This window comes from Oncorhynchus mykiss, chromosome 28 (assembly GCF_057628025.1).
Source record: "Oncorhynchus mykiss isolate SJ-2025 chromosome 28, ASM5762802v1, whole genome shotgun sequence".
Taxonomy (NCBI): domain Eukaryota; kingdom Metazoa; phylum Chordata; class Actinopteri; order Salmoniformes; family Salmonidae; genus Oncorhynchus; species Oncorhynchus mykiss.
Window position 1 is genome coordinate 4,771,185 of NC_143049.1, and position 13,580 is coordinate 4,784,764.

The 13,580-nt window shown below is 45.6% G+C and overlaps 1 protein-coding gene across 4 annotated transcripts in view; it reads right to left on the bottom strand.

The window, feature by feature from the left end:
- Positions 1 to 13,580, bottom strand: part of LOC110509196 (myomegalin) — a 148,961-nt gene that overhangs the window by 70,781 nt on the left and 64,600 nt on the right. For 3 of the 4 annotated variants that reach the window (XM_090225948.1, XM_090225947.1, XM_090225946.1), the window contains exon 4: positions 691 to 801. In XM_090225948.1, coding sequence (XP_090082074.1) covers positions 691 to 801 — 111 coding nt within the window. Of the gene's footprint in view, positions 1 to 690; positions 1,311 to 13,580 lie in introns of those variants that run through there. The other variant, XM_090225949.1, reaches the window with a different exon arrangement.

The following is a 13,580-nucleotide window of genomic DNA, read 5'->3' on the forward strand; positions in this document are numbered from 1 at the left end:
CATCTTGGAAAAATACAAACACACACGCAGCACATAGCCACGCACGCTAATCTATCTACCCATCTGGAGTGGTGGTCTACGGGGATTCTGGAGAATTGACCAGTTTCCATATGCACACAGAGAACAGCTGGTTTAATAAGAGTCACACAGTGTATGATCTCACACACCCTCCCGTCTACCCCCTTTGAACATGCAGGCAGCAGGCTAACACCCTGTGCCCCCAGACTGCTGCCCTTTCCCTGGGATTAGGAGCTGTCTGTTTACCATCATACTGAGGGTAAGGCATAGGAACTATAATATCTATACAAACACTCACTGCATGGTTCCCTGTGGTAGGACAATGACATCACAGGGGAAGGAAGTGCCAGATTCTCCACGGGGGGGACACACACGGTAGCCTGGTCCCAAATCTGTTTGTGTTGTCTTTCCAACTCCTATGGTCATAGTCGCGCTAAACAATACTCATCATGAAGAAAAGGTCATATATATTTATTTAAATGTTTGAGTGCCTCAATGGAATGAAAGCCTGCGGGTATTGAGACATTCCAGAACCTACGTTCCCTACAGATGTGCTAAAGCATCGTTGAGTGTATCAACTCGCCCCTTCTCCTCCAGCTAGAGTTTGGCTCAGTTCTATTTCAAACAGGACCAACGACAGGCAGTGTGTATTAATGTGTGCCAGTCACTCACTGTGCGGTAGACATGGTCGCTGCTGTCCTCGAACTTCTGCTGGATCCTCTCCTCCAGGAAGTAGATGCGGAGCTTGAGGCTGAAGTTCTCCTTCTTCAAGTCATTGAGGTGCTGCGACAGAGTACGGTGACCGTTAGACATGTCACTTTAAAAACAACGGCCACCCGCAGACATGGCCCTTATACGTCAGAGAACACGGTACTCATTTGACATGGCCGTGCTACAGGAAAATACGTGAACCGTTTGAGATGTCCGTGATATAGATCAGAAAGTCCGGTAATCGTTAGATATGCTATGTCTTCTTCCCGGTGGGCACAATATATCAGTCATCGGTCTTGCGGTGTCAAGTGAAAAAACAACGGGAGAAAAAAAATACTACAACTTCCTCTTGGAAACCACAGCGAATCCAAACACACACACTAACGCTAAAACACACAGACATGGGAGTGTCGTTGGGCCGTTCAGGGATGCAGAGGGCTACTCCGCGGCCCAGGCTTTCAGAGCTGTGGCCATGGCGGCTCCATAGTGTGTTCTGGATAAGAAGGGGCCGAACACAGGAGCTTATTTTACTGACACACACATGCCTGGAATCTCAGACAGCCAGGAGAGAGGAAGAGGGAGAGGGACTGTGGCGGGGGCAGTTATATGGGATGGCACGCACTTGTGACATGTAAGGCGATAATTCCAGAGAGAGAGATTTAGGTAAATAGGAAGAGGTGCTAGGTGGTCTGAATGATCGTACATATTCTCTCTCTGTCCCCCCCGCATTACTATGTGTAAACATTAAAACACATGTTAATGACCAGCTGAAACTCTGTACCCTGACAACATCTTATGAAACATGTCAGTCAACGTAAACATTATACTGTACCTTCCTATCCCACACTCTGTCCACTATACTGTACCTTCCTATCCCACACTCTGTCCACTATACTGTACCTTCCTATCCCACACTCTGTCCATTATACTGTGCCTTCCTATCCTACACTCTGTCCACTATACTGTACCTTCCTATCCCACACTATGTTCATTATACTGTACCTTCCTATCCCACACTCTGTCCACTATACTGTACCTTCCTATCCCACACTCTGTCCACTATACTGTACCTTCCTATCCCACTCTGTCCACTATACTGTACCTTCCTATCCCACACTCTGTCAACTATACTGTACCTTCCTATCCCACACTCTGTCCACTATACTGTACCTTCCTATCCCACACTCGGTCCACTATACTGTACCTTCCTATCCCACACTCTGTCCATTATACTGTACCTTCCTATCCCACACTCTGTCCACTATACTGTACCTTCCTATCCCACACTCTGTCCACTATACTGTACCTTCCTATCCCACACTGTCCACTATACTGTACCTTCCTATCCCACACTCTGTCCACTATACTGTACCTTCCTATCCCACACTGTCCACTATACTGTACCTTCCTATCCCACACTCTGTCCATTATACTGTACCTTCCTATCCCACACTCTGTCAATTATACTGTACCTTCCTATCCCACACTCTGTCCATTATACTGCACCTTCCTATCCCACACTCTGTCCATTATACTGCACCTTCCTATCCCACACTCTGTCCATTATACTGTACCTTCCTATCCCACACTCTGTCCACTATACTGTACCTTCCTATCCCACACTCTGTCCATTATACTGTACCTTCCTATCCCACACTCTGTCCACTATACTGTACCTTCCTATCCCACACTCTGTCCACTATACTGTACCTTCCTATCCCACACTCTGTCCATTATACTGCACCTTCCTATCCCACACTCTGTCCATTATACTGCACCTTCCTATCCCACACTCTGTCCATTATACTGTACCTTCCTATCCCACACTCTGTCCATTATACTGTACCTTCCTATCCCACACTCTGTCCATTATACTGTACCTTCCTATCCCACACTCTGTCCATTATACTGTCCCTTCCTATCCCACACTCTGTCCATTATACTGTCCCTTCCTATCCCACACTCTGTCCATTATACTGTACCTTCCTATCCCACACTCTGTCCACTATACTGTACCTTCCTATCCCACACTCTGTCCATTATACTGTACCTTCCTATCCCACACTCTGTCCACTATACTGTCCCTTCCTATCCCACACTCTGCCCATTATACTGTACCTTCCTATCCCACACTCTGTCCACTATACTGTCCCTTCCTATCCCACACTCTGCCCATTATACTGCACCTTCCTATCCCACACTCTGTCCACTATACTGTCCCTTCCTATCCCACACTCTGCCCATTATACTGTACCTTCCTATCCCACACTCTGTCCACTATACTGTACCTTACTATCCCACACTCTGTCCATTATACTGCACCTTCCTATCCCACACTCTGTCCATTATACTGTACCTTCCTATCCCACACTCTGCCCATTATACTGTACCTTCCTATGCCACACTCTGTCCATTATACTGTACCTTCCTATCCCACACTCTGTCCACTATACTGCACCTTCTTATCCCACACTCTGTCCACTATACTGTACCTTCCTTTTCCCACTATACTGTACCTTCCTATCCCACACAGTCAATTATACTGTACCTTCCTATCCCACACTCTGTCCATTATACTGTACCTTCCTATCCCACACTCTGTCCACTATACTGTACCTTCCTATCCCACACTCTGTCCATCATACTGTACCTTCCTATCCCACACTCTGTCCATTATACTGTACCTTCCTATCCCACACTGTCAATTATACTGTACCTTCCTATCCCAAATGCTGTCCACTATACTGTACCTTCTTATCCCACACTCTGTCCACTATACTGTACCTTCCTATCCCACACTCTGTCCACTATACTGTACCTTCTTATCCCACACTCTGTCCTTTATACTGTACCTTCCTATCCCACACTCTGTCCATTATACTGTACCTTTCTATCCCACACTCTGTCCACTATACTGTACCTTCCTATCCCACACTCTGTCCATTATACTGTACCTTCCTATGCCACACTCTGTCCATTATACTGTACCTTCATATCCCACACTCTGTCCACTATACTGCACCTTCTTATCCCACACTCTGTCCACTATACTGTACCTTCCTATCCCACACTCTGTCCATTATACTGTACCTTCCTATCCCACACTGTGTCCACTATACTGCACCTTCTTATCCCACACTCTGTCCACTATACTGTACCTTCCTATCCCACACTCTGTCCACTATACTGTACCTTCATATCCCACACTCTGTCCATTATACTGTACCTTCCTATCCCACACTCTGTCCACTATACTGTACCTTCCTATCCCACACTCTGTCCATTATACTGTACCTTCCTATCCCACACTCTGTCCACTATACTGTACCTTCCTATCCCACACTCTGTCCATTATACTGTACCTTCCTATCCCACACTCTGTCCATTATACTGCACCGTCCTATCCCATTATACTGTACCTTCTTATCCCACACTCTGTCCACTATACTGTACCTTCCTATCCCACACTCTGTCAACTATACTGTACCTTCATATCCAACACTCTGTCCATTATACTGTACCTTCCTATCCCACACTCTGTCCAATATACTGTACCTTCTTATCCCACACTCTGTCCATTATACTGTTTCTTCCTATCCCACACTGTCAATTATACTGTACCTTCCTATCCCACACTCTGTCCACTATACTGTACCTTCCTATCCCACTCTCTGTCCACTATACTGTACTTTCCTATCCCACACTCTGTCCATTATACTGTACCTTCCTATCCCACACTCTGTCCATTATACTGTACCTTCCTATCCCACACTGTCAATTATACTGTACCTTCCTATCCCACACTCTGTCCATTATACTGTACCTTTCTATCCCACACTCTGTCCACTATACTGTACCTTCCTATCCCACACTCTGTCCATTATACTGTACCTTCCTATGCCACACTCTGTCCACTATACTGTACCTTCCTATCCCACACTCTGTCCACTATACTGTACCTTCTTATCCCACACTCTGTCCTTTATACTGTACCTTCCTATCCCACACTCTGTCCATTATACTGTACCTTTCTATCCCACACTCTGTCCACTATACTGTACCTTCCTATCCCACACTCTGTCCATTATACTGTACCTTTCTATCCCACACTCTGTCCACTATACTGTAGCTTCCTATCCCACACTATGTCCACTATACTGTACCTTCCTATCCCACACTCTGTCCACTATACTGTACCTTCCTATCCCACACTCTGTCCACTATACTGTACCTTCCTATCCCACACTCCGTCCACTATACTGTACCTTCCTATCCCACACTCTGTCCATTATACTGTACCGTCCTATCCCACACTCTGTCCATTATACTGTACCTTCCTATCCCACACTCTGTCCATTATACTGTACCTTCCTATCCCACACTTTGTCCACTATACTGTACCTTCCTATCCCAAACTCTGTCCATTATACTGTACCTTCCTATCCCACACTCTGTCCACTATACTGTACCTTCCTATCCCACACTCTGTCCACTATACTGTACCTTCCTATCCCACACTCTGCCCATTATACTGTACCTTCCTATCCCACACGCTGTCCATTATACTGTACCTTCCTATCCCACACTCTGTCCACTATACTGTACCTTCCTATCCCACACTCTGTCCACTATACTGTACCTTCCTATCCTAAACTCTGTCCACTATACTGTACCTTCCTATCCCACACTCTGTCCACTATACTGTACCTTCCTATCCCACACTCTGTCCACAATACTGTACCTTCCTACCCCACACTCTGTCCACTATACTGTACCTTCCTATCCCACACTCTGTCCACAATACTGTACATTCCTATCCCACACTCTGTCCACTATAATGTACCTTCCTATCCCACACTCTGTCCACAATACTGTACCTTCCTATCCCACACTCTGTCCACTCTAATGTACCTTCCTATCCCACACTCGTCCACTATACTGTACCTTCCTATCCCACACTCTGTCCATTATACTGTACCTTCCTATCCCACACTCTGTCCATTATACTGTACCTTCCTATCCCACACTCTGTCCACTATACTGTACCTTCCTTTTCCCACTATACTGTACCTTCCTATCCCACACAGTCAATTATACTGTACCTTCCTATCCCACACTCTGTCCATTATACTGTACCTTCCTATCCCACACTCTGTCCACTATACTGTACCTTCCTATCCCAAACTCTGTCCATCATACTGTACCTTCCTATCCCACACTCTGTCCATTATACTGTACCTTCCTATCCCACACTGTCAATTATACTGTACCTTCCTATCCCAAATGCTGTCCACTATACTGTACCTTCTTATCCCACACTCTGTCCACTATACTGTACCTTCCTATCCCACACTCTGTCCACTATACTGTACCTTCTTATCCCACACTCTGTCCTTTATACTGTACCTTCCTATCCCAACACTCTGTCCATTATACTGTACCTTTCTATCCCACACTCTGTCCACTATACTGTACCTTCCTATCCCACACTCTGTCCATTATACTGTACCTTCCTATGCCACACTCTGTCCATTATACTGTACCTTCATATCCCACACTCTGTCCACTATACTGCACCTTCTTATCCCACACTCTGTCCACTATACTGTACCTTCCTATCCCACACTCTGTCCATTATACTGTACCTTCCTATCCCACACTGTGTCCACTATACTGCACCTTCTTATCCCACACTCTGTCCACTATACTGTACCTTCCTATCCCACACTCTGTCCACTATACTGTACCTTCATATCCCACACTCTGTCCATTATACTGTACCTTCCTATCCCACACTCTGTCCACTATACTGTACCTTCCTATCCCACACTCTGTCCATTATACTGTACCTTCCTATCCCACACTCTGTCCACTATACTGTACCTTCCTATCCCACACTCTGTCCATTATACTGTACCTTCCTATCCCACACTCTGTCCATTATACTGCACCGTCCTATCCCATTATACTGTACCTTCTTATCCCACACTCTGTCCACTATACTGTACCTTCCTATCCCACACTCTGTCAACTATACTGTACCTTCATATCCAACACTCTGTCCATTATACTGTACCTTCCTATCCCACACTCTGTCCACTATACTGTACCTTCTTATCCCACACTCTGTCCATTATACTGTTTCTTCCTATCCCACACTGTCAATTATACTGTACCTTCCTATCCCACACTCTGTCCACTATACTGTACCTTCCTATCCCACTCTCTGTCCACTATACTGTACTTTCCTATCCCACACTCTGTCCATTATACTGTACCTTCCTATCCCACACTCTGTCCATTATACTGTACCTTCCTATCCTACACTCTGTCCATTATACTGTACCTTCCTATCCCATTATACTGTACCTTCCTATCCCACACTGTCAAATATACTGTACCTTCCTATCCCACACTCTGTCCACTATACTGTACCTTCCTATCCCACTATACTGTACCTTCCTATCCCACTCTCTGTCCACTATACTGTACTTTCCTATCCCACACTCTGTCCATTATACTGTACCTTCCTATCCCACACTCTGTCCACTATACTGTACCTTCCTATCCCACACTCTGTCCATTATACTGTACCTTCCTATCCCACACTCTGTCCACTATACTGTACCTTCCTATCCCACACTCTGTCCACTATACTGTACCTTCCTATCCCACACTCTGTCCACTATACTGTACCTTCCTATCCCACACTCTGTCCACTATACTGTAGCTTCCTATCCCACACTCTGTCCACTATACTGTACCTTCCTATCCCACACTCTGTCCATTATACTGTACCTTCCTATTCCACACTCTGTCCACTATACTGTACCTTCCTATCCCACACTCTGTCCACTATACTGTACCTTCCTATCCCACACTCCGTCCACTATACTGTACCTTCCTATCCCACACTCTGTCCATTATACTGTACCGTCCTATCCCACACTCTGTCCATTATACTGTACCTTCCTATCCCACACTCTGTCCATTATACTGTACCTTCCTATCCCACACTCTGTCCACTATACTGTACCTTCCTATCCCAAACTCTGTCCATTATACTGTACCTTCCTATCCCACACTCTGTCCACTATACTGTACCTTCCTATCCCACACTCTGTCCACTATACTGTACCTTCCTATCCCACACTCTGCCCATTATACTGTACCTTCCTATCCCACACGCTGTCCATTATACTGTACCTTCCTATCCCACACTCTGTCCACTATACTGTACCTTCCTATCCCACACTCTGTCCACTATACTGTACCTTCCTATCCTAAACTCTGTCCACTATACTGTACCTTCCTATCCCACACTCTGTCCATTATACTGTACCTTCCTACCCCACACTCTGTCCACTATACTGTACCTTCCTATCCCACACTCTGTCCACTATACTGTACCTTCCTATCCCACACTCTGTCCACTATACTGTACCTTCCTATCCCACACTCTGTCCACTATACTGTAGCTTCCTATCCCACACTCTGTCCACTATACTGTACCTTCCTATCCCACACTCTGTCCATTATACTGTACCTTCCTATTCCACACTCTGTCCACTATACTGTACCTTCCTATCCCACACTCTGTCCACTATACTGTACCTTCCTATCCCACACTCCGTCCACTATACTGTACCTTCCTATCCCACACTCTGTCCATTATACTGTACCGTCCTATCCCACACTCTGTCCATTATACTGTACCTTCCTATCCCACACTCTGTCCATTATACTGTACCTTCCTATCCCACACTCTGTCCACTATACTGTACCTTCCTATCCCAAACTCTGTCCATTATACTGTACCTTCCTATCCCACACTCTGTCCACTATACTGTACCTTCCTATCCCACACTCTGTCCACTATACTGTACCTTCCTATCCCACACTCTGCCCATTATACTGTACCTTCCTATCCCACACGCTGTCCATTATACTGTACCTTCCTATCCCACACTCTGTCCACTATACTGTACCTTCCTATCCCACACTCTGTCCACTATACTGTACCTTCCTATCCTAAACTCTGTCCACTATACTGTACCTTCCTATCCCACACTCTGTCCATTATACTGTACCTTCCTACCCCACACTCTGTCCACTATACTGTACCTTCCTATCCCACACTCTGTCCACAATACTGTACATTCCTATCCCACACTCTGTCCACTATAATGTACCTTCCTATCCCACACTCTGTCCACAATACTGTACCTTCCTATCCCACACTCTGTCCACTCTAATGTACCTTCCTATCCCACACTCGTCCACTATACTGTACCTTCCTATCCCACACTCTGTCCATTATACTGTACCTTCCTATCCCACACTCTGTCCATTATACTGTACCTTCCTATCCCACACTCGTCCACTATACTGTACCTTCCTATCCCACACTCTGTCCACAATACTGTACCTTCCTATCCCACACTCTGTCCACTCTAATGTACCTTCCTATCCCACACTCGTCCACTATACTGTACCTTCCTATCCCACACTCTGTCCATTATACTGTACCTTCCTATCCCACACTCTGTCCATTATACTGTACCTTCCTATCCCACACTCGTCCACTATACTGTACCTTCCTATCCCACACTCTGTCCACTATACTGTACCTTCTTATCCCACACTCTGTCCTTTATACTGTACCTTCCTATCCCAACACTCTGTCCATTATACTGTACCTTTCTATCCCACACTCTGTCCACTATACTGTACCTTCCTATCCCACACTCTGTCCATTATACTGTACCTTCCTATGCCACACTCTGTCCATTATACTGTACCTTCATATCCCACACTCTGTCCACTATACTGCACCTTCTTATCCCACACTCTGTCCACTATACTGTACCTTCCTATCCCACACTCTGTCCATTATACTGTACCTTCCTATCCCACACTGTGTCCACTATACTGCACCTTCTTATCCCACACTCTGTCCACTATACTGTACCTTCCTATCCCACACTCTGTCCACTATACTGTACCTTCATATCCCACACTCTGTCCATTATACTGTACCTTCCTATCCCACACTCTGTCCACTATACTGTACCTTCCTATCCCACACTCTGTCCATTATACTGTACCTTCCTATCCCACACTCTGTCCACTATACTGTACCTTCCTATCCCACACTCTGTCCATTATACTGTACCTTCCTATCCCACACTCTGTCCATTATACTGCACCGTCCTATCCCATTATACTGTACCTTCTTATCCCACACTCTGTCCACTATACTGTACCTTCCTATCCCACACTCTGTCAACTATACTGTACCTTCATATCCAACACTCTGTCCATTATACTGTACCTTCCTATCCCACACTCTGTCCACTATACTGTACCTTCTTATCCCACACTCTGTCCATTATACTGTTTCTTCCTATCCCACACTGTCAATTATACTGTACCTTCCTATCCCACACTCTGTCCACTATACTGTACCTTCCTATCCCACTCTCTGTCCACTATACTGTACTTTCCTATCCCACACTCTGTCCATTATACTGTACCTTCCTATCCCACACTCTGTCCATTATACTGTACCTTCCTATCCTACACTCTGTCCATTATACTGTACCTTCCTATCCCATTATACTGTACCTTCCTATCCCACACTGTCAAATATACTGTACCTTCCTATCCCACACTCTGTCCACTATACTGTACCTTCCTATCCCACTATACTGTACCTTCCTATCCCACTCTCTGTCCACTATACTGTACTTTCCTATCCCACACTCTGTCCATTATACTGTACCTTCCTATCCCACACTCTGTCCACTATACTGTACCTTCCTATCCCACACTCTGTCCATTATACTGTACCTTCCTATCCCACACTCTGTCCACTATACTGTACCTTCCTATCCCACACTCTGTCCACTATACTGTACCTTCCTATCCCACACTCTGTCCACTATACTGTACCTTCCTATCCCACACTCTGTCCACTATACTGTAGCTTCCTATCCCACACTCTGTCCACTATACTGTACCTTCCTATCCCACACTCTGTCCATTATACTGTACCTTCCTATTCCACACTCTGTCCACTATACTGTACCTTCCTATCCCACACTCTGTCCACTATACTGTACCTTCCTATCCCACACTCCGTCCACTATACTGTACCTTCCTATCCCACACTCTGTCCATTATACTGTACCGTCCTATCCCACACTCTGTCCATTATACTGTACCTTCCTATCCCACACTCTGTCCATTATACTGTACCTTCCTATCCCACACTCTGTCCACTATACTGTACCTTCCTATCCCAAACTCTGTCCATTATACTGTACCTTCCTATCCCACACTCTGTCCACTATACTGTACCTTCCTATCCCACACTCTGTCCACTATACTGTACCTTCCTATCCCACACTCTGCCCATTATACTGTACCTTCCTATCCCACACGCTGTCCATTATACTGTACCTTCCTATCCCACACTCTGTCCACTATACTGTACCTTCCTATCCCACACTCTGTCCACTATACTGTACCTTCCTATCCTAAACTCTGTCCACTATACTGTACCTTCCTATCCCACACTCTGTCCATTATACTGTACCTTCCTACCCCACACTCTGTCCACTATACTGTACCTTCCTATCCCACACTCTGTCCACAATACTGTACATTCCTATCCCACACTCTGTCCACTATAATGTACCTTCCTATCCCACACTCTGTCCACAATACTGTACCTTCCTATCCCACACTCTGTCCACTCTAATGTACCTTCCTATCCCACACTCGTCCACTATACTGTACCTTCCTATCCCACACTCTGTCCATTATACTGTACCTTCCTATCCCACACTCTGTCCATTATACTGTACCTTCCTATCTCACACTCTGTCCACTATCCTGTACCTTCTTATCCCACACTCTGTCCATTATACTGTACCTTCCTATCCCACACTCTGTCCACCATAATGTACCTTCCTATCCCACACTCTGTCCACTATACTGTCCCTTCCTATCCCACACTCTGCCCATTATACTGTACCTTCCTATCCCACACTCTGTCCACTATACTGTCCCTTCCTATCCCACACTCTGCCCATTATACTGTACCTTCCTATCCCACACTCTGTCCACTCTAATGTACCTTCCTATCCCACACTCGTCCACTATACTGTACCTTCCTATCCCACACTCTGTCCATTATACTGTACCTTCCTATCCCACACTCTGTCCATTATACTGTACCTTCCTATCTCACACTCTGTCCACTATCCTGTACCTTCTTATCCCACACTCTGTCCATTATACTGTACCTTCCTATCCCACACTCTGTCCACCATAATGTACCTTCCTATCCCACACTCTGTCCACTATACTGTCCCTTCCTATCCCACACTCTGCCCATTATACTGTACCTTCCTATCCCACACTCTGTCCACTATACTGTCCCTTCCTATCCCACACTCTGTCCATTATACTGTACCTTCCTATCCCACACTCTGTCCACCATAATGTACCTTCCTATCCCACACTCTGTCCACTATACTGTCCCTTCCTATCCCACACTCTGCCCATTATACTGTACCTTCCTATCCCACACTCTGTCCACTATACTGTCCCTTCCTATCCCACACTCTGCCCATTATACTGTACCTTCCTATCCCACACTCTGTCCACTATACTGTACCTTCCTATCCCACACTCTGTCCATTATACTGCACCTTCCTATCCCACACTCTGTCCATTATACTGTACCTTCCTATCCCACACTCTGCCCATTATACTGTACCTTCCTATGCCACACTCTGTCCATTATACTGTACCTTCCTATCCCACACTCTGTCCACTATACTGCACCTTCTTATCCCACACTCTGTCCACTATACTGTACCTTCCTTTTCCCACTATACTGTACCTTCCTATCCCACACAGTCAATTATACTGTACCTTCCTATCCCACACTCTGTCCATTATACTGTACCTTCCTATCCCACACTCTGTCCACTATACTGTACCTTCCTATCCCACACTCTGTCCATCATACTGTACCTTCCTATCCCACACTCTGTCCATTATACTGTACCTTCCTATCCCACACTGTCAATTATACTGTACCTTCCTATCCCACACGCTGTCCACTATACTGTACATTCTTATCCCACACTCTGTCCACTATACTGTACCTTCCTATCTCACACTCTGTCCACTATACTGTACCTTCTTATCCCACACTCTGTCCTTTATACTGTACCTTCCTATCCCACACTCTGTCCACTATACTGTACCTTTCTATCCCACACTCTGTCCATTATACTGTACCTTCCTATCCCACACTGTGTCCACTATACTGCACCTTCTTATCCCACACTCTGTCCACTATACTGTACCTTCCTATCCCACACTCTGTCCACTATACTGTACCTTCATATCCCACACTCTGTCCATTATACTGTACCTTCCTATGCCACACTCTGTCCATTATACTGTACCTTCATATCCCACACTCTGTCCACTATACTGCACCTTCTTATCCCAAACTCTGTCCAATATACTGTACCTTCCTATCCCACACTCTGTCCACTATACTGTACCTTCCTATCCCACAATCTGTCCACTATACTGTACCTTCCTATCCCACACTCTGACCACTATACTGTACCTTCTTATCCCACACTCTGTCCACTATACTGTACCTTCCTTTTCCCACTATACTGTACCTTCCTATCCCACACAGTCAATTATACTGTACCTTCATATCCCACACTCTGTCCACTATACTGTACCTTCCTATCCCACACTCTGTCCATTATACTGTACCTTCCTATCCCACACTCTGTCCACTATACTGTACC